Source organism: Antennarius striatus, chromosome 16 (assembly GCF_040054535.1).
Source record: "Antennarius striatus isolate MH-2024 chromosome 16, ASM4005453v1, whole genome shotgun sequence".
Lineage (NCBI taxonomy): Eukaryota > Metazoa > Chordata > Actinopteri > Lophiiformes > Antennariidae > Antennarius > Antennarius striatus.
The window spans coordinates 7,849,431-7,877,277 of record NC_090791.1 but is presented as its reverse complement, the minus strand read 5'-3'; the positions used below and the strand labels follow the sequence as shown (position 1 = coordinate 7,877,277).

At 40.8% G+C, this 27,847-nt stretch overlaps 1 protein-coding gene across 1 annotated transcript; it reads right to left on the bottom strand.

The window, feature by feature from the left end:
• Nucleotides 1–330: 330 nt before the first annotated feature.
• pdgfbb (platelet-derived growth factor beta polypeptide b) lies at nucleotides 331–11,401 on the bottom strand. The gene is made up of 8 exons (XM_068336593.1): nucleotides 10,461–11,401; nucleotides 6,107–6,203; nucleotides 5,020–5,076; nucleotides 4,618–4,811; nucleotides 4,250–4,438; nucleotides 3,023–3,839; nucleotides 2,719–2,869; nucleotides 331–2,635 (listed from the first exon to the last, which is right to left on the bottom strand). Exons 1-7 carry the CDS (start codon nucleotides 10,524–10,526, stop codon nucleotides 2,736–2,738), a joined length of 1,554 nt encoding a protein of 517 aa, XP_068192694.1. The 5' UTR covers nucleotides 10,527–11,401; the 3' UTR covers nucleotides 331–2,635; nucleotides 2,719–2,735.
• Nucleotides 11,402–27,847: the final 16,446 nt, after the last annotated feature.

Below are 27,847 nucleotides of genomic sequence, written 5' to 3'. Positions count from 1 at the left end.
AGGATGTGATGCAATAGGCAGCTGTCTACAGGTTTGTTTTTTGCAAATGATGTCAAGATAAATTAATTTTTCAGCAAATAATATATTCTAGACGTGGTTTAAAACCAAGTTAATTGGCATTTTTTTATGATTTAAGTCTATCCCTCTTATGATTTCATTTAGATAGGTGAACAAATGACTTCTCTACTAGATAACTAGAAGACATAACTTGATGGATGCTGGGTTGAGGGCCTTTTCACAGTCAAGACCCAAGTGAGTAAACACGACAAGAGAGTTCACCAAAAGTACATCTACTCCCACACTTTATTGCATCTCTCTCTTCCTCTATATTTTGTCAGACTGAACAAACCTCGCTGTGCAGAGCTGACTTTAACTTGTGAATTTAAGGAGTAAATATGATGTCTCTGGGGAGCTGCAGATGTGCAGACACCGCAGGCTCAGTAAATAAATACACCTGGGCTGCTGAGGTGGTAAGAAAGTCATAGTGAGTTCACATCGAGTTCATTGTGTCATAAAAATGTCAGGTTTTGTTTTTGTAACATCACAAGTGCTACAAAAACTTTCCTTGTTATAATCTGCAACATAAAGGTTAAAGTGAAGACACTATTTATCTCAAGCCGAATGAGAACTGTCATATAAATGTGACAAGGAAATTAGAATTTTAAAGACACTATAGGAATGAGGCATATTTATTTCTCCAGGATTAACTGTAATAGCTGTAATGATTTTTCAGGCTCATCAGGCACTGTCATCAGGTCAAAATATCTTTGCCCTTTGTTTGTAAATAAAATATATTGAAATAAAAATTTAAAATAAGGCATTGCAATCTACCTTAGCTCAAAGAACTCTTCTTCACCTTCACTAAGGAGGTAATGATTCTGCTTGGTCAAAAGGTTGGCCATTAAAATTAGGAGAGAATCTGGATTAAGGGTCTTCGTAAAATGGGACTTTTTAGATTGTCTCTGTCAGACATAACAGCAGTACACTAGTTCACGATGACCAACAAATTAAAGTATGGACATGTGCAGTTGAAGAATTCTTAAAATCCTGTTTTTCTTGATGAACCATCAACCGCATTATACCAGAGTGAGTCCAAATAGTTTGCTTCACTTTGGCCCATATGAGGCTAATTTATGAATGGAGAAAATTGATTAGACCCAATAAAAACACAGAATCAAGACGATTTAAGCATGTTAGCTTCTTATACCCATATGAAAATAGCATTAGTTGGCACAAGTTATCACAAACATTCAGTTGTTTCATATTACTTTCCTATAAAATAGACAAAACCAGTAACAGTTGTAGGCTTTAAATTGGCTGGAAGGACATACTAGTTTTTTATTCCCAAAGATTTAAACTGACTGGATGATTGTGGATTATTGGACAACCTGTGTTTCTGCATAATTTACTCAAAAAAATAGAAATTTATACATTTTCAAACCTTGCCTTTTTTCCATCGTTGTCTTTCCTCTTGAAACTTTATTTACCCTCGAATGTCAAAATCAATGTGTTGTGGTAATGGAGTGCATACAGCATCTTTTGTGACTCTTTTCTCCTTTTTCTTAGAGTTTAAAAGAAATATGATTGTTTCTAGAGATTTAGCCAGTGGGAGTAAAACATGCTTTTTAAAAGAGATGAGGAAAAATGGATTCTTCTACAAGAATAGTGAGATGGGGATGAAGACATCTGTTTCTCTACATTTTTTTTCTGTTTGAGCCACATATCTTACCCACATCTCATCCCGCTTGCGATATTTGTACAGAAAGTTAATCCACAGTAATAGTAGAGATAAATAAATAGGAAACATAGCACAAGTGTCATGCTATCCATTAGTATTCAGATAGCACCTTTTCTCTGCACACCTGTGATTAGACTTTGAAACAGACAAAACCCACTCATGCAACATTTTTGTTCTCTTATAACATCTGTGTGATTCCAGTGTTTTCAATGAGTTTCATATAATTAGATACGGTTAAAGAGAAGCTAGCAGAGCAAATACATGATATCAGTCCTTGGTATGGTGAGTCTACACAGCTTTATCTTGCCAATACTGAGCTCTCAGTATGACATCTATCGCACGTCGATATGCTGCACATGTCAATCAACATTACTCATTAATGTCTAATTACTGACTGTCTTTATGAGTATCCAAACACAACAGATTCCCCAAAGTCACAGGAGTCTTATGTTGATTTTTGTGTCCATTTTTCAACTTTGTCATCCAGTCAGATTGTGGCTCCCAAGAACAAACATTGTCATTTCACCCACATATGAGTTTGGTCAAAGTATGAGCGCAGTTTGTCTCTGCTGATATCAAAAGAAGGTTTCCAGAAGAGGTTAGGATTGCACTGTTATCCACTTTTCTACAGTGATGCGGTTTCAGTCCCCCACAGCCGCTGTGCTCGTGCACAATTCATCAGTCTTCAGTTGACTTGAGTCAACAAGTTCTGTCTTTTATTGACTTTTTTGTCTTACTCAGGTGTAGTTACAGGTTCGCCAGACAGTCATTAGTAGTGTTACGGAGGAGATCTCACAGGACAAGCAGGTTACTGACACGCGAATAAATACTCAAAAAAAGGGAGTCACTCTGCTTCACCTCTGGATCCACGAAATTCACCGAGTTCACTTTATGGCCCTGTGGGGGAAACAGATGTCACTTAAAATTCATACCTACTGGCATTTACTGATGAACTAAATGTGCATTCACTGTGAGTTCACCTGGGATTGTTTTAGTTCTACATTAGCATAGCTCTCATAGCTGCCTTGCTAATCCGTCTTCGGTTCTTCCTCATCTTCCTCTTTGGTCGATGTGGGGTTCTGGGTCCTGCTGGAGGTGATGGCTGCCGTGTGGTGGTCGTAGATGTTGTCACTGTCAGAAAAATTTATTTTATCACTAAAAAAAGCCAAAAAAAATATTCCTTTGCTCCTGAATGTTATCGTGAAAATTGATTTGATTAAATGTTAAATATTTCATGCCATATTTCATATTTCTTAACAAAAAGTACCTGGTGAGGCCCATTACCTGGTTTCTGTGTGGTTAACGTCTTCAGGCGGTGATGATGCAGGTGGTGCTCTGTTTCCTTGCCTCTATGCCTCTCTCCTTCTCGGTTCATCTGCTGCTGCCTCAGCAACTCCTTCTCTTGGTCCAGCCTCTTGTGAAGAAGTAGAAGCTCTTTTCTCTCCTGCTCCAGTTTTTCCTCTTCAGTCTGTAATATCCTCACCTCTTCAGGAGTGTCATTGTCTCTCTGTCTTGCAAGTTCGCGAGGCTCTGGGTTTGGCTCTTTGGTCGGTCGAAGCCTACTCCTAACTCTCTCACCAGTCACCTCAGTCGGACTAAACTTCCCTGCATGATTCTGAGAATCAAGGTGAGAGAAATCCTTTGAAAATTTGGAATTTTCCTCTGACTGTAATGGACTCTCTGTTTGTGTGTCTTCCTCCCTGCTCCTGTTTACCTCACTAACTTTCCCTTTGGTCTGGTTAATCAGAAACCCATCCCCACCTTCACCCAATGTTTTTACATCAACACCAACATTTTCCAGTGAGGAAACACTCTTGTTGCCTGAGATTCCACCATTCCTCCTTGCCACATTTTCTAGAGTCTCAGTTTTTACTTTAGTTCCAAGGAGAGTGGTGGAGTTGTGTGCCCAGTGTGGAGCAAAGAGAAGAGCCTCCTCAGAGTGAGATGCGTCACGCCCAGCCAAGCTGTATCCTTCTCCAGCCTCTGTGAAGGTGTCTCCTCTGGGGTTCCAGTGCTGCTCCAGAAGATCCTCCAGGTGGGCCCTCTGGTTCTGTTTCAACTCGTCCCACTGATGGAGCTCATCCTTGGAGTGAACCTTGACCTTTGAGAAAAAGGATCCAACAAAATACTAAGCAATTAAATACACAAATAATATAAAACACCCAGAGAGACTTGTATTTGTGGAAAACTGGAGATAGACTAAAAAAATTACAGTAAGTTGAATATTCATTGAATATTTTCAGCAGAGGTTGTTGTTTGTTTGGTCCATGTTGGAAAAGCGTTTATCTATCACCCTTTATGCATATAACAAAAATAATCTGCTTGTGTTACTGTTCTCTTTCAGCTCCATTATTGTAAAATTGTATAAATTTTTGATGTTATTTCTTTATTTCCTTCACCAATGAAGCTTTTGTTTCTCAGGTGTTTGTTTAGTTTAAATGTTGTTTTATAGGATTACACGACACCAGTGGATAGATTATGAGGTGATAGCATCCTGGACGGTGCGTTTACCTGCTCATGCCCCTGTCGTTGGCTGAGGGTTTGGTTTCGATGCTGGTGGTTGTGCTGTTTGCGAGGGGATTTTTTCTTGGGTGGAGGGGATCGTGGAGCTGGCTGACATCGGCACTCCACATGATCGACCACTGCCACCACCGCTTTAGCATAAAGAGGCCGTTTGTTCATGTACTCAATCTTCATGACCTGGGGAGGTTGAGAAGAGGATGGGAAAAAGAATATAGTAATTAAAGTTCCTCTCAAGGAAGATCATTAATATTTAGACATCTGTCTATGCATTTGTGCGTGCGTGTGTGTGTGTGTGTGTGTGCGTGCGTGCGTGCGTGCGTGTGTGTGTGTGTGCATGCGTGTGTGTTTGTGTTTACCTGCAAGTGTCTGGTATGAGTGATGACGGGAACACACTGCAGGCTCTTGGTGTTGCAGCAGCCAGAACAGCGTTGCACCTCGACGCAGGGTGGCCATAACAGGAAGTTAGCGTTGCTACGGTCCAACATCGCCCTGGTGACCTCGACCACTTCTGTACGAACTTTACACAAAGCCTGCTGGGCTGGCTGGGCATCTGAGGGACGAAGTATGATTTACTGTTAGCATCTGGCTAATGTTTTTATGGGTAGTAGAAAAGGCACGCTCATTGTTGAAGCCAAATTTACCGTTCCGTTTAGCTTGTGTGGCTCACTGTACGAGCAACAGTTTGTTTCTAACTTTTTTCTAAATAACAAGAGGCTAAAAATGGCTGAACAGAAGGAAGAGAGCTTAGATAAACTCACCGAGGCTCCTTGGTAGTCTGTGGCCTCCATTGGCTGCAGGAGTCTCATCCACCTCATCTGGAACAAGACAACAAACACAACACAGTATTTTTACTTTGTTTTTGGCATGTGATGTACCGTACGTTTTCCTCTGAGGCCTTCAAGCGCCATCTTTATGAGGGTGTGTAAATGTGAACATGCCCAAGAAGATAGGACATTAGGGTGGGGGGAAGGTACTTCATATCAAATTTAAGTTTTCACATGCAGAGTGAGAAAAACAGACCTAGATGTAGCTCAAGTGTGTTGTTCACTAATAATGTCTTTATGTTTTTGTATTTTTGTGTTTGTGTGTCCCTCACTGTTCCTTGTTGTTTGTCTGAATCAGTTTGATTACTGGTGATGTTTGCTAGTCACAATTATTGTAGAAAAGCTGCCACTTATTAGCCCTTTTTTAATTTTCATTTCATGCTTGTATTGATATACAATCATTTTATGTGTTATGTAATATTATATGGTGAACTCACCGTGATGGTTTGCCATTAAAGTAACACCACAAACTCTGACTGACAAAGACGGCTGCACTGCATTTCTCCATACTGCCTTCAAATAATTACATTATCTTATGAAAATTGATTTTTAAGAAGTTCTTTCTTCTGAAAGGAGATTAGAAGCCCATTTGTTGAACTACTGATAGATTTAGACCCTTATGGGCACAGGTAATAATCCACATTGATGCAAACATAAAATTGTAAATAGAAAATTGTCCATTCAAGTTCTAAGTATGTTCTTTATATTTACTGAACTGCATGCAATTACAAGACATTTGTTTCTCAATAAAATACTTTGTGAAAAGATATTTGTTTTATGAGAAATACTTAAATGAGCTACACCTACACAGAATTAGAGACCTGATCAGCATTTTAAGGTAGAAACCCTTTTATAACCAAATGTTTGATTTAAGATGTAAAGACACTTAGTCATTACATTAAGCCATGTAATTTCCACATGAATATCTAAGTAACACTGCACGGTTTCCAAATTGCTTCTCCAATAGTGTGTCTGCTTTGATTATCTGTGTCAGATAAAAACAGAATGCGCTGGTCTTTACCTACGGAGTCAGAGAGCAGCAGCAGCTGGAGGTCCTCTATGGAGGAGATGGGGCTGTTTCTAACCAGCTCCACCAGAGCTGCAGGCAGAGGGTCCCCCTGAAACACATGCGTATAAATATCCTGTCACCACAGAAGAAGACCACACTGTAGAGTCTCTAATGTGCATGGGAAAACCACATGAAAACATTTTTTCAGCATTGCACACAAATTCAAAAATAGCTTTCAGAAAGTACCCCGCCTTGTATCCATCCTGCTTTAGGTGCTACAGAGTTTTCTAAACAATTCCTCTGAGGAAATGGAATAAGACGGCAGCATGTCTGCAAAAACCATTTCACAGGCGTGTTATTCTGCATGTCTTTTAAAATGTAAGAAAAATGGAAACCTTTCTATCAAAACCCAAAAGCTAAGATTGAGAACTCCATCCTGCGCTGCTGACTTACTAATGAGGTTTTAAAGACAACGACCTCATAAATCTAGTTTGTGATGCCCTCTGGGGACGGCTCCTTTTTGCTATTTATAAGTATAATACATTCAGCATCTGTGAAAAGTTCCCACATGTTGATAAAAACATTGAAATGTCCCACATTTTAAACCGGTTCACCATTCATACCTTGAGCTAGAAACTGTATTCAAACCTTCAGATGGCGTAGAGCACCAACAAACTGCCCCATAATGCCCTGTTATATGTGGATTTTGTGGAACAGCATAAGTTTGAAGTTTTTAAGTCTTTTGAAAAAAATTTTTTGAACTTCATCCAACAAAGTTGTCATTAATTGTTGTGTTTGTATGGTTTCTTTGAACAACTGTGAAAACTGGTACATCAGAACCAACGTGTCCCAATCTGTTGCAGTTTGACTGAGAAATTAAATTAGCAAAGATCAACCACCAAAAACAAGCATGTTTTGACTTGTATATGTTTTAGAATTTCTTCATGACTTTTACTCAGCTGGTAAAAATACCAAGACACAAAAACAAACATATTTAACAAAGTACACGTCATTGCTGTGGAGGGCAGCAAGAAGCAATACCAATACCTGAATCACATTTCACAACTAATAACCAATGTGCTATTGGATCAACGCATGCTCCTCTACTCACTGGTACCGCAGCCAACATGTGCTAACATTGGTGTTGGAACAGCATCAGTGACTGGACAAGTCTTCCTGTTCTACTTTTTCTCATAAGATTTTTCGGCCATAACAAAAGCATAAAATAACACCAGCCTAAAGTGAATAAACAAAATTAATTTGACCAAGTATTTCCATATGACCGAACCAAAACCCCAAGCAGCAGCTCTGCATTGTGTCCTGTGGACTGGCTGTGGGTTTAACCCCCTGCAGTCATTAATGGCAGGACAGCCAGGGAGGAGGGGGTGGTATTAGCCAAAGCAGATACACAATGGTCACTAAGAGCGGGGTGAATGACTATTGGCGTTGTGTCTTCTCATCTGCTAACATTTAGGGGTCAAAGAAGTCAGGAAGGAGTCAGGAAGTGGGGGAAGGAGTGACATGGAGAGGACCAGTGAAAGAAGGTGCATTTAAAGAAGAGGGATAAACATATAAAAGAGAGATAATGGATGAATTAAAGACAGGTTAAAATGGGTGAAGATCAGACGTGGGTCGAGACACTTCCTCACATTAGTTTAAATACTGTGGACGTGCTTCATCTGGTCTGTCCACTCACGTTGAGCTGGAACTTAAGTCAGTGATCTCAAAGGGACACGTTCCAGTGAGCGCAGCAGTTATCACATCACATTTTGGTCACCGTCATACAATTAAAATTTATCCGCTTTTTTAAATACACAATGTACACAAACTGTGTGTGAGATTCCATCCAGCAAATATAATGAATCCCTGCAGGACGCGGGTTTTAGTTAAAGGAAGCTGCAATCCACGCATGAACATGTGTTCCCATCCTGCTCACACTACACGCCATTGACGTTCCCCCATTGTTAACTTTTTCTGAGAATCAAACTTTACAGCAGGGAAATGCCTGCCAGATTACACATCTCTGTTTCAGAGCTGCCGATGCCCCAGAGGAGCAATCATGGTGATTTCTTCCCTTTGCCAACGGAGCAAATCTGCTCGCTTTGCTAATTGTGTCTGATGTTAATTATAGAATGTGTGCCTTTGTCCAAGGTGGTGCCTGCTGTCATGACAAATTGCGAAGCAGGAAATACTAAATAAACACATTGCTCCCAATAAACAAAACAGATATAAACAGATTGTGAATCAGCAGACAGAATGTGCAAACGCACGTGCAGCCACAGCAAGAGGATGCATTATTCAAACCAAGACGATGGTGATGATGAAGAAGATGAGTCGTGGACCTGCATTCAGGTTAACAGAATGAGGTTTTGTGTATCATAGCAAGTACAGACACATGCTATTCATTTCACTTAATCTATATCAACACAAAACACACTCTGTGACAAAAAAGTTCTGTCAGGAACATCTACAAAAAAAACTCCCTTTTTATATCATGACGGTTCAGGTTGTCCCAAACTTTTCCTAGATGTGATATAATCCAGCACTTATTACCTGAAGCTAGCTAACCCCCCCCCATCCACCAACCCCCCCCCCCCCCCTCCCTTAGGGCTTGTTGGACACATTGAGAAATGCCAGGTTCAGGCTGCAGTGAGATGAGGAGGAGAGGGAACATCTAATCGTATATAATTAGGGGGTCGGCTCTGCTGCCGATGCTGCAGCGCGGCACACGTGTGAGGTTCCGCATGTTGTTTAGGAAATGATGTCTGCATGTATGCAGAGATGAAAATGGTCAAATAATGTTACTTTCGTTAATTCCTTTACCTCTGGGTTGAAAGGTGTCCACTGCAGTCAAGGTTAATGATCATTTTGAGTCAGCTCAAGGTAAAAGTCTCAGCTCCTCTTTGACAGTCTACGAATGTAAATTGCGCAGCTTTTGAATCATCACGCTCTCTCAGGACTAGATGTGTCTCAAACACGTTCTCATCATGTGGAGACGCCATCATTTCACAGCTGTGCTGCTATGTCTTTAAAAGCAGACGGGGGGAATTCCTGCTCTCAAGCCTTTGTACATGTCTCCCTCTAAAATATTGTAACTGTCAAATTTGAGTTTTCTCTCACATGTTGTCCCTTCAGAAACTATAAAATGTAGGAAATTAAAGTCCTCTGTCATAACTGGGTTTGTCTTAATTCTAACTTTATGTGGAGAAATCCGATGAGCATAAATTTAATTGCATGGATTCCGTGAATTAAAGGAGGTCTGGAAGCTCTAAGCCAGTCTCTTAACTTGTATTGAACCTGTTCCTCTGTGAAGACACTAGTTCCTCTGAGCAACCACTCCATCATCTGACTGGATGAAAAAAATTATAAGAAAGCAAAATTCACAATTGGGTGGCAGCCTCTTTGTTGACTTTTTAAGTCTCCACTTCCTGTGACTGACTTGTTAGCCGTGTGTGTTTGGAGCCCATTTAGTTTTACAACTGTATGACTGGCACCTCATTGTGGAGTTGAATTGTGCGGCTCAGAAACACAGATGGCATCTGTGGCAGAAAATAGATAAGATCAGATTCGATGTAAACTTACTTCCAAGATGTTTTTCCTAAATTGAGCTCAATGTCAATTATTGACCACGCACCCATGATCTACAGTAAGACCTTTCTTTTTTTACCTCTGCTGATCCTGCACCACTACTAAAATATGTACTGTCTGTTTCACACATCCTGCCTTCACAGGCCCACATTTTACTCTGAGTGTCAAAATTACCAAACATCGTCCCTGCTACCAGCCTCACATGATGAAAAAAAATCCTCAACAGCAGGATTTGACAGAATGATGATGCTGCTCACTCGCTCAACATCTGCAGCCTCATCCATCCATCCCTCAACCCACGTGGAGCACCCAGCTGTGAAGGAGCCTGTCATGGCAGCCTCTGTTTCCTGCTTCATCACCCAAGGAGGACGACCTCTGCGTGCGTCTGCCCCCGGGCATCCAGTCACAACGCCAGTTAATGAGAGGAATAACTGTTATTTTCTGCTAGGATCACCCCTCTCTGAAGCAATAAGGAAACGACTCAAACCAAAAGAAGCAGGTGCACAAACTCCAAAATTATGAAAATCACCTAATTGATAATCATGATGATCTGTATGCCTTTTTTTTTGAAAGGAATGCGCAAATGGTCAAGATCCAAATGAGGAATATTTTATAGTATTTCAAAAAGTTTAACTTTTTTTTCAATCACAACGAACATATCCAGGGACTTAAGAGAGATGTAAACTCATGTAGTAGAAGTTATTGCTGCCTGTCCTGAATAAATATAATATAACTATTTTTTAAAAGTTATTCCAACCGCGTCGGATGCTCCACTCACCTCGGCTGAGCCAAAGCGCAGACACGCCGCCAGCAACGCGAGGAGCAGCTGTACCGACGAGCTCATCTTGCTGCCCAGCCTCGAGCCTCTTCGACGGACCGGGCATTTATGGACGCGCGATGGTCCCACTCTCCTCAGCACTGCGCGCGGGGGGACAGCGGCTCGCACCGGGGGACTGCGCGCGTCTGGACGGTCCGCTACCGCAGCTGTGGTCGCTCCAGCAGAGAGGAGAGGACTCGGGTTCGGATGGACGCGCAGGTTTTAAACTCTCTTGTCGGAGGGGGAAAAGGTTCCTCAACGCTCCTTAAAAACGCGCTTTCAGTTGTTTTTCTTTGGTGTTCAGTCGTCTTTATTTACCACTAATCCACCTTGCGCAAAAATGTGAGGGTTGTTTTTTTTGTTGCTGTTGTTGTTGATAAAAACAGATACATGAAATAGTTTTTTTTTTTAAAGATTTACCGTCATTTCCAGTCAAAATCCAGTCATGTGAAAAATATCCAGGACTCTCAATAAGCAAGCGAAGTTTAAATTATTCCAAGGCTATTAATTAAAAATCCATTTGACCTCTCTTATGGCAAGAGTAGTAACCGTGATGAGCCCTAAAGTCCAGTTCACAGGCCGAACTTCTGAAAGAAGGACGCTCGGTAGTTTGCTGTCCTCTCCTCCTAAAGAGTCTTATCAATAAGAAAAGCTGTGCGTCTCGGTGCGCCTCAACCCTGGACCTGCCTGATTACGCAGCGGTGGTGGTGGTGGTGGTGAGGGGAAGAGCAGATTTCCAAGAGTCTGCTGCTGGTTTACTCAACAGTATCTCTCCCGCCCCCTGCCTGGAGAATGGATGATAATCTGAGAAGAAAAAGAAAGTGTTCACAGCAGCCACTCAGCAATATTTCCTCTGTCGTCAAACCTTTCTATATATGTCGTCTAAAATGACGTTGTGGTCCATTTTTGGATCAGTTTACTTAGATTATTTCATTTTATGTTGCTTTTACAATTTGTTTCAAAGGGAAGGTTTAGAGTACTCCACAAATTGTGTTAGATTAGGTTTTTATGTAAATCACGTGATCAGGATAAAGTTTGGTTATTATTATTATTATTATTATTATTATTATTATTATTATTATTATTATTATTATTATTATTATTATTATTATTATAGATGAATTAACTCAACAGAAAGTTATAGTTATAATCTAACAACTAATAAATGACAACACCCACAGCTGGGCATATAGCTTTAGTGTATTCGCTATGCAGCATATTGACTTGTGATGGAATGATTTACCTTAATGGTTTAAGAAAAATGAATTGTACCTCTAATTATGGGTAGGTCTACACAGATTACAACAATTTTATGGTTTGAGTGTCATGTGATGTTTGTTTTTTAGTGTGTTTGTATGGCTGGTATGGTTTTGTTGAGAACATGTTTGTTTGCTTGCTTGCATGTGTGTCTGTTTATTTTGGTTACTCTCGTACTTTCATCCTTTTATTTGTTCATTCATTTTCTCAGTTGCTTCATCATTCATTTGTAAATCTGCTTATTTGTTTGCTTGTTTTTTGTTTTGTTTTTTGTCAGCAAGAAAGCTATTGTTGGATTTGATTTGAGCCTGGGGTAGGATTAACTGAACTCATTTTTAATCCTGAGTGAAACCAGATATGAATGCAGAGTCTGGAAATGTTTTTTCCTCTCTTAATCAACAAACTCAACAACCAAATCATCTGTTAGCAGTTCGAATTAACCATCTCTAAATAATAGTAACAATCATAGATGGATGGATAGATAGATAGATAGATAGATAGATAGATAGATAGATAGATAGATAGATAGATAGATAGATAGATAGATAGATAGATAGATAGATAGATAGATAGATAGATAGATAGATAGATAGATAGATAGATAGATAGATAGATAGATAGATAGATAGATAGATAGATAGATAGATAGATAGATACTTTATTAATCCTGGCGGAAATTGTACATATCCACAGCTCAGGCATTACATCACCAATAAATACTGGATTAAACACCAGGAGAAAAAGAAACATAACGTGTATGATCAATGAGAAACTTTGCTGTATAAGAAATGTATGCCTAAAATCAGTTTTTATTCACTGTTGGGATTCATGGATTTAATGTGAAACAAAAGATGCTTGAAGCAATGTGAACACACATGAATAATCCACGATCCTATATCAGGCCCATTGCATAACAGACCTTTATATGCGTGTATTATTGCTGGAGAGGTCACAGGGGTTTTTGCCATACCAACAGACTCCTCTTGTTACCTCAGCATCACCTCTAGCTGGGCTATTAGGAAACAAAAGGTGTTCTAAATATCGCAGGACTTATTTTCAGAGTTCTGACCTTTGAGGGATCGCTCATGTTTAGGGAACATTTTTACACAATGTCTGACTTTGCATGTTCAAACAAAAATATACAGTATGCCAAGATGCCAACCAGGAGGACGTAGAACGATATGGGACAGACAGAAAAGAACGAGAACATTTTTTCAATGTTTCAAACGTGGCGCACGTGAAATAACAAAGCTGTTAAATGAAGTCAAAACTTATTCCCGTAGTTTGCCTTCATGTCTCTGCACTATAATGATGAACAATGTCCCTGCACTTTTTCTTTTCTTCTAGTTCAATCATGACCTGGCAAATACTAGGATACCATTGTTTTCCTAACATGAGTAAATGGAGGAAACAGCATGAGCGATGGAGCTATATTTACATTCGTTTTATATTTGCATGTTTGGCCAAGGCCGCTGGCACCACGGGTTAACAATAGTGACAGAAGAAAGCAGGGAGCACCACTAAGGAATTAGTGATGATGTACAGTGAGAAGATCAGACTTTATGTAATAACTGTTTCTAAAAAAAATACTTTTCTGCCATTCATTTTCACTGTAAAACAAAAAATTACTGACAAACAGATTTCTAAAAAGGGAACAAAATAGTCCACCAAAAGAGTTTGTTTGTCTGCATTTTAGCAGATTTACTTAAAATCCATATTCAGGATTTAGTAGGAATTCCTGCATACCATCTAACTCACAGAATCTCTTTTATTGGGATCTTTCCATTCGACACCTTCACACAGAAAAATCTATTGCAAAAAACAAGCAGCGACCTTAAACAGGAAGTGGTTAAATATCGATTAACATCACATTCACTATCGGAAGAAGAAGCACAAACACAAAAAAGCAGTAACCGCTGTAGTAAAGAACATCTGAAGCTAAAAAGCCACCCAGTGGCAAGCACCACCTCATCACTTTTCAATATTTGTGTCTGGAAATAAAGTATGAAGTCTTTTTTTATTTTTGAAGGATTCTGTACCATTGCAGGATAAGATTTTGGCTTGTAATTTCACTCCAAAAGATCCTCCACACAACAATGTCTGACCTGGATTCAAACATCACTGAAGATTTGACCATCTAGAAGGTTTGAATTTTAGAACTCATGGAAAATCCAGCGCTATGAGATAACAAATAAAAATGTTGCTGATAAAGTACAGAATATTAATCTATCACCAGGTTTAGTTGCAGTGCCATTAGAGGGAAACAGAGCTGCCCTGCAGGAGGTTTGTGTTCATTCATTTTTTTCTCCCACTTCTTATAAGTGTTGCCAACTTTATAATGCTTTGCACATCGAAAACACACTTTATTATCTGCTCAGGTTGTGGTTACCCAATCATGACTCTGTGGTGTGGTTGGTAACTGGAGGAAAAAGTGAAAAGGAGGAGGAGGAGGAAGAAAAAGAGGATGAGGAGAGGGGGGAGCAGGCTCTTGACTGGAGGTAGGGAGTTTCCCACCGGGACCTGTGTTCATGCCCCCCCCCCCTTCTCTCTCTCTCTCTCTCTCTCTCTCTCTCTCTCTCTCTCTCTCTCTCTCTCTCTCTCTCTCTCTCTCTCTCTCTCTCTCTCTCTCTCTCTCTCATCTACACCTGTAGCATTCCACTGGAGTCCCACTGAGACATGACCATCCATCATTTTTCTGTGGTGGTGACAACTAAGAGATATCCATTAAAATAATGCACATGCACGCATACCTAGTGTGTGTGTGTGTGTGTGTGTGTGTGTGTGTGTGTGTGTGTGTGTGTGTGTGTGTGTGTGTGTGTGTGTGTGTGTGTGTGTGTGTGTGTGTGTGTGTGTGTGTGTGTGTGTACATACCACACAGCAACACACAGGCTCTGAAGATGTGCATGAAGAGCATTCACTTTTGTGTGGAACATTACACAGCCCCTCAAACATTGGCTCACACACACACACAAACACACACACACACACACATACACAAAGATAGGCACACTCGCTGTCCAGAGCTGATGACCAAATTCACAATGAGAGGAAGACACAAAGCTCTCTATGTGTGACAACTGAGTGAGAAATGACAGCACTGGCTCAAATATTTGAGAGCTTTTCAGAAGATCCGGAAAAGGTCAGAGCACCCTGAACTAATCTCACATTGAACAAAGATGGCATTTGATTTCATGAGTTCTTCCATCATTGGCTGAAAAGCTTCGGTGGTTAATTTGACGCAATAATCGCATAGTTTGAACCCACACACACATGGTCAGCTTTTATAGATGAAAAGCATGGATGTGGTGTATTTGTGTTGCACAAAAGAGCCTTGCATTTGTACAAGTGTGAGCAGAGGTGCACGTTTGGCAGCTGCACATGCAACAGAGTGGAGACGATTGACCCTCGATTAGTCGTGGGGCTAGACTCTCTGCAGCGCGTGTCTTGAAGATAATAGAAGATCCTGTTAGCCAAATGCTCCAATGAGAAGATATCAGTCCATTTCTTATGCTTCAGTCATGACTGTTGATTTTTGTTTTCAGGTTTCCAAATCCAAGGAGGAGGAATGTGACTAAAATAGATCAAAAAGACAAAACGGGGAGATTCAAATGTGAAGACTGATAACTGATTATGTTTTCTTCAAGGAACCAATTCTAAGCAAGAAAGTATAGCACTCTTTGTGTATATTGAGCAGGAAAATAGTAAAATACACCTTCGATGTGAGACCTTATGATCACTGAGATTCAGATTCAATGATAATATATTCTCTGACACATTTTACTATTTGTTGTCCCTGACTAGAAAAAGTTGACCATTGTTACAACCAGTTTGAGAGAGTTAACAGAGCTAAAGTTCTTCCATGTCTCAGCAAGGATCTTTCGACAGCAGCTAACAAATGCGTCTAAATGAGAGTCTGACAGTGAAGAATTGTTGGAATGTCCTATTCTGGAGTGAGGCTGTGGAGAGGGATTCAAAATGAAAGACAGACAGACAGAGAGATGAAGACACTGAACCCACTACCCAACAAATTAGCTACGGTTCCTTAAAATTCTTGGAACCTCAATAATGCGTCTCAAGCTCACATTTCCGCTCGTTTGAAAAGATCCATCATAATAAATGATGCACATGTAATAAATCTACATTTGCAAAATCCACAGCAACCTATTTTTGCAGGTCGCAAACTAAATTACCTTTTGTTGACGTTCCCAAATGTCTCCGAATTTGGTGTGCAAATTAGAACATATCACAGCCCATGTTTGTTGAAAAAGGCCATGAGACAAGTACAACAGACAAAAGAGTATATACTGGGGAGCATGTCAGTATATCTAAAGCAGACCACACAGCCAGTTTCTCTTAGTGACTCTGGATCACAGCCAGCAGCATTCCAGGAGAGGAACAGGAGAATCTAATTTACAGCTGATGTTTAAGGATGCTTAATGATTGCTAATGCTAATCCTGTTTGCTCAATATAATGGCACTACTCTCTTCTAAGTGGCACAGTGAATATAGATTTTTCAAAGTGCAAAGGGTCATTGTCTTAAGCTTTGTTTTTCCATGCACACCCAGACTGGAATGCAAATAGTGCATACATGCATTAGACCATTAAGGTGGGGAAGCAATTGATTCATATAGTATCAGTTTATAGACTTTCGCAGACAGCATTGGCTATTATGAACTGGCTAAAATGAAACAAGATGAATAATGAATGCTCCCATCAGTTGATCACATCTATACAAAAGCATGTGGACATGCCTTCATTGTCATGATGTAAATAGGATTATCTCGATTCAAATATATCGAGCAGATCCAGCGTGGATGGATAACACCACGCTGCAGAACATAAACACCTCTAAGAGGAATGCCTGGTTGAGACTACTGTACTGAAAGTAATCTAAAGAATACCAGACTGGTCTGCAGTACTGGGAGAAATACTTGATTTTACCTTTTCAAGATCAGGATGTTAGCATTCCATTGGGAGTATGCTGAAGTTAGCACTGAGCTCATCGTAGCCACTGTATACTGTATATTTAATACACTGCGCGGAATCTCTGATTTTAAAAGACAAAAAATAAGACAATATGTATGCATTTCATATCAGTATTAATTTCTTGTCACCATGTTGTCAGACTGGAGAGCAGAGGAGGTAAAAATGAGATCACTGTCAGACATGTGAAGGAGTAAATAGGGCCTGTATGTCAGGCAGACAACAAGGCGGCCGAGATTCATCACAACGCAGAAATAGAACGCGAAGTAGAATTAGAAAAGGGAGGAGGGGGAGGGAAGGATTACAGGTGAATTTGTAACAGTTGATCTAAAAATGTCTCCATGAACTTGTGCGATGTGACTGAACCTCCTCCCAGTCATTCCTGTTTACAAGGTTGTTTCCTGATGACGCTGTGCTGTGTGTCATCTGGTATTCCTCTCAGAAATCTGGACCCATGAATGACCTATTAAAGCAAACTCCTAAAAGAAAGGAATTGCACCCAGAACCTTCTTGCTGTGAGGCAACAGAATTACCCACCGTTCTACCGTACTGCCTGTTTTAGGTCTATTAAGCGGAAAATACAGACTCTAAAGACTACTTTGAAAAACATTAAATTTGAGTTGAGGAGATAGGTTATTAGTTTGACAGAACCAGAAGTCACACCTTTGTAATTTGGTATATCGTCTCTTTGTTGCTTTTCCATGCAGCTGCGCAGCGAAAGTTAAAAATCCTTGGAGTGCCATAAATTACACAGGTGAATCCTCCTCACAAGTTCTTGAAAGGCATTTATAAAGAGAGTCTGCACACCTGCATTCAAAGCTGCAAATATAAGGTAGTGCGTACACTCCTACGTACAGTAGCTCACAACGTACTCACTCAGTGGGAAGCTTTAATAGTTTGTTTGAGCTAAGGAGCTGTAATCAGAGCCAACAATCAGGCAGGTTCAGACAGCACAGCGGTGGCGCAGAGGGAGCACTCACTGAATACCAAACTGCATCCGAAAATGCTTTAAATATCTCTGCCTACCTGGTAATTACATTGCTGAGATAGTCACTAATCCAGTGGATTTGAGAGTGGTGGGGGAAAGAATAAAAAGAGCATGCAGTGTTTCCATACTTGGAGATAGACAAGCGGCTCTTTCTTGGTGAGCAAAAACCCGTTTTCAACTGCAAGTTCAAGACAGGATGGTTGCTTCTTACAGCACTTCATCGTTCACTACAATTCTGTAGGGTCAGGTAGTCCAGTCAATTAGTCCTCCACTGGTGGCAGGGATAGTAATAGCACTGAATCGTTATCTGTTTGAAAGAAACAACCTTGAGATTCAAAAACCAGAAATTCTTACAAAGAAGAAAATACTTCAACAAAAATGTCTGTAAATTTTCAGTTTCCAACTTCAAGAAAATAAAGGAAATCACCACGTGATAAAGATAGTAAATGATGAGGGAGATATGGACATTAAACATCATACTACAATCTGATGTTGCTGTCATGCCTCTTGTTCCTGTGGAATGTCAGGTTGACTTTCAAAATCATGCTGCAACAATGTTGCGCAAAATAAAATGTGTGGAAATAAAAGAAGATGACACAGAATATGATTTTTTTTTTTTACTCTGTAGAAAGATCAAAATAAAGAATATATAAGACATCTGAAACTCACAATAGAGTAATCACAAAAACAGACTAATGCATCACTATTAATCACAAATTTAAAACATATACTATACTGCATTTATGAAAATGGGACTTAATTTAAAAAGTATGACTGATGACTGCAATAATGACACTTTGATGATGAGATTTCAGATAAAAACTGGCATGAAAGTTAATGGTTTTCTCAGGAGCCGGTGCACAATGTCTTAAGAACAGGTTCATTCATCTGAGCAGGTAGGCACAGAGGAAAACGGGAGGAGGAAGCTTTTTCAATAAAAGACATAATGATTTACCAGGGGAGAAGAGGAAATGAGAGGAGTGGTGCTAAATGAAAGGGTGAGAGCGAGGCGTTAGTTGTTTAAAAGCTAGGGAGAATGGAAACGGGGAAATCCAGGCTTTACCTCCCAGAAGATGGGATAGGAGGGGTGGAGAAGGGGAGCGTGATGGCAGGAGGGAGCGTACCCAGCAAGAAGACCTGCAGCTCTTGACTGTTGATGAGGGTCGTTGAGTACAAAACCTCTTGGCGTCTGCTGTGCAGTGATTTCCATCCCCTCCTACTCCATATACAATGAAAATTGTGTCTGGAAACAATGCCATCTGCAGAGACAGAGTGGGAAGAAACTCTGGAGTGGCCCAGTTCAGCTGCATGGCAGCCAGACCAGTGTGTGTGTGTGTGTGTGTGTGTGTGTGTGTGTGTGTGTGTGTGTGTGTGTGTGTGTGTGTGTGTGTGTGTGTGTGTGTGTGTGTGTGTGTGTGTGTGTGTGTGTGTGTGTGTGGAGGATGTGATGTCTGGACAGCTGTGACAGAGTCAGACGTCTGTCTGCATTGTGTTACATACAGTTGTGTGCGTCAGAGCTAGTTTGTGCTGCTCTTTTTTTTTTTTTTCAAACAAACCTCAATTTGTCACTCCTCAATCAAATATTTTTATTGTCAAAAAGTGAATGTATATGAATGTATTCATCACTTACTTGCATTATGTTTTGTGGATGATGCATGAATGGCTTTCAAAGAAAACGTGATCCTATTCATGCTAGTGAGTTTGCCTTTTTCTTTTTTGTACCCCAATTTACAACAAAATGTTTTAAAGTTAACAAGAAATACAATTTACAAGTCAAGAAGCTAAAATACAGAATGTGGTGGGAATTTTTTTTCTTGTCTATACTGAGATGAAACGTCACCAGACATCCACCAGCCATTTTATTCTAGTAGAAAGACTGGAAACAGGAAGCAGCTAACGGCAGCTCTGTCAAGGATTAAAACACATCAACCAGCAACACTAAAGATCACACACCAACACCTTTTGTAATCCTGATAAAGAATAAAATTAAACAAGACACTGAAAACAAACAAGACACCATTAACAACACAGCATCTGTTAATACCAGTTTATTTACTGTACAAACATGAAAGTGTGGTCTCATCAGTCTACCCGTAAACCTTTTTTTTTTATTTTTAAAAAATCTAAGAATATTCCTTTCACAACACATTTAATCAAATTTAAATACGTTTCTAGTCACCAACAAAATTTAAGATTTGTGTAGCTGATGTCGAGCGATCGCTCTGTGGCTCTACAGGAATGTTATTTTTAATTCCTTCAAGCCAACTTATTGTAAGGCAGCTCAATCTCTATAAAGCTACACTGACGTGTTATCCGGAACTCTCTCTTCATCCTCTTCTTCCTTTTCCTGGCCTCTGCATGGCTTCAGTGGGAGCTGTCCTGCCTCTCTCTCTCTCTCTCTCTCTCTCTCTCTCTCGCTCTCTCTCTCTCTCTCTCTCTCTCTCTCTCTCTCTCTCTCTCTCTCTCTCTCTCTCTCTCTCTCTCTCTCTCTCTCTCTCTTTAATTCCCCTCCTCATCCTGCCTCTCCTCTCCCTCGTCTTCCTCTTCCCTCCTCCGGGTTTGTTTGTTCTCTCTCAGCTCCCAGGTGTTTTCCTGCACGGCTCGATGTTCCGTTGAGAAGAAGCCTGCTTGTGCTTGTCTTCCGTTCTGACTCAGGTACAGAACACCGATGGCTTCCCCTCGCCACATACACGACACATTATACACACACATTCACACACACACAAGACACTGTTCACATACTGAGACACACGGACGTACACCAATCAAATTCAGACACACACACAGTGCCTTATTCCAGCTCCCTCGCTCTCCCCCGTCCTCCAACAATAACACAACAAACCTTGCTTCCTGTGCGTTTGGGAACAATAGTAGGATAGCTTTGATGGTCAGAGGTAGTTTGTTGTAGATACTCCCTTATCTGGCCCAACATCAGCAGATCAGCTACGGATCCAGACAGTGTCCCACTGTATGGAACAGCTTTATTCTTTATCCTCTACCAGTGTCAGGATGTCAGGATGCATAGACACCATAAATGCATTAACAGACAGCACAAAGAGAAGATGTGTAATGTCATGTAAATCCACTGTACATAGGTATATCCGCTGGTTAGATTTATTGTGTTAAGATTCAGATTAATGCTGAAATTCATACTTAATATCATGGTTATTATACTTTCTATCGTGTATAGTTAACTGTCTCATTGATTACTTGCAACTTGCCTGAGACTCATTTGTTCTTTTTCCTTGAACCTTTGGGGTTTTTAATGTGATTAAAGCTGTACTAATTACTATTGACTTGACTTTCTCAGCCACTGTTCCAGCAAAGGATTCTGACAAACTCACACCACTTACAAAAGACACACAGACAAAGTTTTCAGCTAATCACTGAGCGAAATGGACTGAAAAATTGGTGATTTTGATGTTTCCAAGACAACACAATACTCTTTTGAAGGTGTCCAAGCTTGTGATATGTCATCTGTGTGGGTTCACATTTCTGCCCACCCCATGGAACAGAGTGGGGGCACATTAAATGGCAATCTTGGTGCTGACCTTCAGTTTCTTGTTTTGAAAAACCGCTCTGTGGAGACGCCAAAAGTTAATGAAGCTTGGTCAGCACAATCTGATACCACAGTGTTGATGTTGTCCCTTCATTATAATCATTGCTGCTCCAGACACATTAGTAATTTGGGGGGAAAAAACGAACAGAAAAATGTAAACATGGGGCAAGTTGGTCTTTCCTATTGCCTACATCCTGATATGGGTTGTCAAAAAGTGTATACTGTATTAATTTTCCCACTTAAAACTAACCATGATGGAAAAATAGGCTTAAAAAGATAAAACAACTTGAACAATATATTTTAACAAAAGAAACAAGTACTTATGTTGTAAAACGCCGCTGTTGATGAAGGTTATCTACTATGCTCCCATTGCTGTCATGAGATAAATATTCAAAATAAAAGGTATAAATTATCTACTGATAATAGAGGTAATATGTTGCCTCCAGGACTTATGTGGGACTTTAACACCTAATGAATAACACACACACACACACACACACACACTGCTCTTCTCTGTCCATTTCTCATTTCTTTCCTCTGTTGTCTCACTCTCTCCATGTGTATCAATACTGCCATTGATTCAATAAGCCTAGGCGTTTCTGGGGTCAGAACTGTGTTGGGATATCAGTTGCCCCTGGCAACATCTCCATCAGTCCACCCCCACATGCGCAACAGCCTGTATCCCTTTTGTCCATGCATGGGACTGTATACCCACCGATGCACCATGTGTTTGTGTATGTGTGTGTGTTTGAGAATCACTGGTGCTATGGTAGACGGCAGCTGTGTGTGTGTGTGTGTGTGTGTGTGTGTGTGTGTGTGTGTGTGCGTGCGTGCGTGTGCGTGGGCGTGTGTGTGTGTGTAAGTGTTTCCTGCGTGGGAGAATGAAGGCAATGAGTCATTGCTGAAATACCATCAGGACACAACAGCTCCCCCTGTTGTCGGGGCAGGGAAATCCCCGGAGGTGTGGGTGTATTGTCTGGAAGAACAGAGATGACCGTGACATCATAGGATGTCTCTCCCCTACATCAGTTGGGAGGAGGGGGCAGAAGCAGGAAAGAGGGGGGGCAGCAGGTGGAGGCAGTGGATCTTTCTTCAAGAAGCGTGTCCTTGTCACCATGTTTCTGCTGTGAGTGAGTTTTTACCTGAGTGTTAGAAGAGGAACTGATAAAGTTGCTGAATAGATTTGCATTCTTTTTCCTTGGGGGACTCTTTGTAGTAGTGGGATAAACCCAGTTACAAGAATTTTGCTTGTAACATCACCATCAGGCCTACCGCATGTCAGAGTCTGATCAGGATCCAAGACAAATTATACATCTGGTCATTTCCTACATGTATATGATAATATAAACGATATTAGTCATATTACGAGGGTCAAACTATCTTGGGACTAATGCTTTCTTTTTTTTCTTTCTTAAGTCTGATATTCTGATAACTGCAGCTATCATCAGCTGCGTGTGTGTGTGTGTGTGCGTGCGTGCGTGTGCGCGTGCGTGTGCGTGTGTGTGTGTGTGGTGCACTCACATTACTATAACATGTGTTAAAGTAGTGAGAACATAATGACCTTTGGATGGGGTAACATCCCCTCTGCCATCTGTCCACGTCTGTAATGTGATTGCATCATCCACTGGTGATAATAATCTTGTGAATTTATAGAATAACTTGTGAAATAGGTTTAATTGGCTCGAGCTTTGTTTTTTGTTTTTTTTTTATTATACAAAAATAACATTAAGGATACAAAAAATGTAAAAAAATTTAAAAAAAAATAGAAAAGACATTTCATATTTCTTATTGCTGCAACTGTTTTTAATGTTAATATTTGGTCAAAGTAGCAAGAAAGCGTCCTGAATTTGTCACATAACATGAATAATATTTGTGAGAAAGTAAGCCAAGGGTTCAAAATCATCAAAAAAGTTAAGCGGGATTCTATGTCCTGACATACTGGGGGTGTGTTGGCTGAAGGGGTCAAAAAAAAACATCCAATCACAGGAAAGGTGATGCCCTTTGGTCATAATAATGGATGCTGTCATTGATTTGTCCCTGGATGATGTCATCATGTGGTTTCATGCAGTCTGTGAAATATAGACTATCATGAACTGTCTCATCATCACGTCAACCTTTGATGCAAATGTGTGAAATCGACAAGCCTGTGCAGGTGTGTGTGTGTGTGTGTGTGTGTGTGCGTGCGTGCGTGCGTGTGTGTGAAAAAGAGAGAGAGAAAGCTTGTGTGAAAATGGTCGAGTAAGTGTGAATCAGTACACCTCACTCTTCAAGCCTCTGCACCTTTGTTGTACAGCACAGTTAACTAAAGCACATGCACACACACACACACACACACACACACACAGGCGCGCACACAAGGACAGGATCCCACACACACACGGATCAACTCATACATCCACTCTCACACATGCACATGTGCACAAGCAGTAGGGAGAGGAAACTGCAACACAATGATAAGGTCTGGGAACACAATGGGCCCAGCGGTGCATAGACAGAAGCCAGGACCAGTTTAGCTCTCAAAGGTCAACAAGCCTCTCCAAGCTTTCATTCCGTTCCCCCAGTTATCATTGTTCACCATTATAATGATTACTCTGATGGCCTTTATTTTGAAAATGTGGGAGCCTTCCGGAAATACCAATGAAAAATGAAATGCAGGCCAGAGCCTCTGGTCTGAAGAGGGGAAAAAAAGGTTAGTTACTTTGGAAGGTGAACTTCTTTGACGTCAAGTTTCCCATGGCCTGGCCCAGCCTCACATCGGATGTCAGGTTCACAGGAGAGTTCTGGTCAGGTGCCAGTTGAACACACATCTGTTTGTGTCCTCACAATAGAATACAGTAATGTTTCCTATTATGATGAATATAGTAACAAATTACATACAGTAATACATATTATTTTCAATCAATCAATTTTGATGAGAAGAAGGACGTTAGATGAATATGAAGGAAGTACATATTAAATACTGTGTGTTAAATACTAATAGCTAGAATTTTGTAAAGTTTGGGTTTTGGGCCAAGTAAGGGTGGATTTAAAAAAACAACAACAACAACTTGTGGATCAGAATTCCAGAGCGGATGAGTTAGTTGACTTTACTTAATTTGGTTTGAGGTATAACACCTGACATTGTCATGATGGCATCAAATTGTGTGTGTTATCAACCAGTACAGTATCAACGCAGAGATACCAGATAAAAACTGCTCACTAGCAGTGAGTGTAGAGCATCACAATACAGTAAGTGTAATCACTGGATGCCTCATGCATTTCTCAGTGTTTGTGTGCTGCAGGCTTTGGATTCAGTGTCAGATCACAGCTATGGTCTTACGTTAAGCTCAGAGGGATTTTCACCCGTCATAAGATGAGCTTGAAAACTTTCTCGTGTCAGATTTAGTCGATAGCCTTCTGCAGATGTTTGAGTGGAGGAGGGCTGACCTTCATCAGGAATGAATTATGCTGTCTTAGGTACAGCATGGCACTGATAATGACATCTTTGTAGTCTTACATGACAAAGAATGTGGCTATGACAAGCCTTTCTACTGTAAGTCACTGATGTTGCATCAAGACATCAATTCAGCCCTGGAGTAGCGTCGACCTCGGGGTTTCTTCTGAGCGAATGTCTGACTGATCCTCAAAGCAGTAGCGAAGCAGAGCAGGTCACAGCCCACTCCAAAATGTCACGGCCCCTTACATAAGCCCTGCATGTATTTTCCATGGTAGCACATCAGCTATACCGCTCTCCCCGCTCTCAAGCCATCCAATGAAACAAAAAGGTCAAGGCTTCAGAGACAGAGGGGAGACCGGCTCTGCCAGGCTCGGCATGTTAGGCTGGTATGATGAGGAGGAACCAGACATCAGAGGGTGGATCATGGTGGTAGTACAAAAGGACTAAAATCTAAATCTAAAGCTGAACTGTAAATTGAACTTAAAAGTACCTTTGAGTGACACCAGTTACATGAACATGGCATGAAAGACATTCCAATAAATCTGACTTCTGTCCAATAACATGTTTTTCCACTGGAGAAAATTCATCACAGCTCCAAAAGAAATGCAAACCTCTGGAGACAAACAAAGCTTAAGAGGATTGTTGCCAATGTCTAAATACAGCACGATTAAAAACAGAAAACCTTAGCCATGCCAACCATTTCCACATAGTACTTTCTCATCATCCCAAAAACTTCTGAGGCCCAAATATAGTTCTGCAGCACAGGGATACATGTGAACATCCTCTCCAAGTGGGATGAGAATCTGTAATTGAAGAGGGTGCAGAATAAAGAATAAGCAGTAATCTCACCAAGGAGACAGACGGTTGGAGCCTGGTGATAATGACTGTTTGCTGATGTTTGATGGTCGGCTGTGGTTATGTGTAAAGCGAGAAAAAAAAGTCTCATTTGATTTCTAGTGAGTATATTTTTTTTGTTCTGTACATATAACATATATAAATAACAATGGATGAACAGTAATCAATAAAAACAACCATCTGCTGGCTGTGTAGATCCTTGGCAAACAGTGGAGGGGAGGATCCTGAAGATGTGGTGGGCTGGGTTTGGAGAGATCAAGGATTGTTTCAGCAGCTTGGTTGAAATTGAAGCAAGAAATTAAAAGAAGAGTGAAGGTCACAACCCCTAACGGAGGGACTGGCGACACTCCGGTCCAGTTTGTTTGTGGTGAAACTGACAAGGGTATGATGTGAGGATGCTCTCTACGTATGTCGGGTTTTGACATGATATCCAAGCTGTTGGAGGAAAAACAGTTCCAGATGGTAACTTTTGCTGAAATCTGTACGTGTGATGTGTCTCTGCAGCGAATGAATTTAGTGTAATTGCCAAAGCATTGATTTTTTTTTTCAGTACACACATGACTCACTCATTAAAAACTAATTTCTCCCACCAACACCACCATCTCTCGTCCCCCACTACCACACCTCCTTCTTCCCCTGACTCTCTCTCTGTCTTGTGCGATCAACAATAGTCTATTCTGTGCCGTCCCGTGCAAAAGGAGACACACCCAAAGCCAAGGCCATGGAGTGAGGGGAGATTGTTGGGCGGCGGCCAACTGAGCAGGACACTGGCTTGATTCTCGTCTGGGAGCATGGATCCTGTCCAAGCAAGAGGGAAGACGTGGTTTCATCTGTTTGGCTGCGAATTCAATAGCAGCCATTTAGTCCAGGGGTAAGGCCACTTCTGCATGGGGCTCGGGGAGTAGGTCAGTCACAACTTTTAAAACAATATTCATGAATCGAGTAGAGATTGGCTCAAAAATCACCTGAAATCTGAAAGTACTTTTGAACTTTTTGAATCCTTGTAAATAAACAAAATATGCTGCTTTGGTCAATCATGCGTCATGCGTGGCTGAAATCATTGATCAAACAGCTGAGGTAGGTGAAAAAAGGAATTAAATGATATTAATTGTCAGATCAACATATTGAAAGCAAACTTGGACCTTATTCCAAGCTACTCAAAATTCATTCATTCTTTTCTTGATCCATGAACAACTCTTCCACCCAATTCCATGGTTATCATTCAAAGTACGATTACCATGGAAGATAGAGTTACTTATCCTGCTTTAATGGATCACAGGTCTGCTGGAGCCTATCTCACCTGGCTATGGGCAAGAAGCAGGGTGCACCCTAGATGAGACACCAGCTCATTGCACGGTCACATAAAAGACAAAAAAACAATGTGTGCAGAGAATTTCGTGTAACCAATACACCTGCATTGCATGTTTTTGGAGTTGTAAGGAAACTGGAGAACCTGGAGAAAACCCACTAGAAATATGGAGAACATACAAACTTTGCAGAGAAAGGAATTGAACCCAGAACTTTCTTGCTGCAAGGCAACAGCACTACCCACTGCACCACCGTTACACCCATGCTAATACGTAATGGGAATAATTTGTTAGCCAAATGTGATCAAGTAAAAACACTTGGAATTCAAAGGCAAAATTGCAAAGGTAAATATGCTACTGACAGACTTCAGCTTGATTTTAAAACATTAGAACAATATTCACTAAAATTATCAGTGACAAATAAGATGAAGTTTATGTCAACACGTTTGAACCAAAAGGATATCTGACACACTTCATTTTAGTCTCCTGACTCGTGTCACTTTACATCCTCTAGTGCACACGCTCACACACACACACACACACACACACACACACACACACACACACACACACACACACACACACACACACACACACACACGTAACAAAACCAAGCCACAATACAGGCCCTGATGTGGACTGTGCCACAGGCTGAAGGTCATCCCATCGACCCGTTCTTCTCTATCATGACAATCTGTTCCAAAGTGCTGCAGCTGGACCTTCCACACACACACACACACACACACACACACACACACACACACACACACACACACACACACACACAGACACAGACACACACACACACACACACACACACACACACAGAGTTCTGCCTTCTCTGATAAGACCACTCTCTTCATTGTTTGATAATATAAATATGGCACACCAACACACCATCTGAGGGTCCCTGTCTGCACCAGCCAGCCTAATTATATAATTATTCCTTGTCTGATTGTGGC

Bases quoted from the DNA above. Each gene is read 5' to 3' on its own strand.
- pdgfbb (XM_068336593.1), bottom strand. From the start codon at position 10,526: ATGAGCTCGTCGGTACAGCTGCTCCTCGCGTTGCTGGCGGCGTGTCTG. The intron at 6,204-10,460 runs GTGAGTGGAGCA...CATGTGTTTCAG, and splicing joins TGCGCTTTGGCTCAGCCGAG to GGGGACCCTCTGCCTGCAGC. The intron at 3,840-4,249 runs GTAAACGCACCG...TTTTTCTCAAAG, and splicing joins AACGACAGGGGCATGAGCAG to GTCAAGGTTCACTCCAAGGA.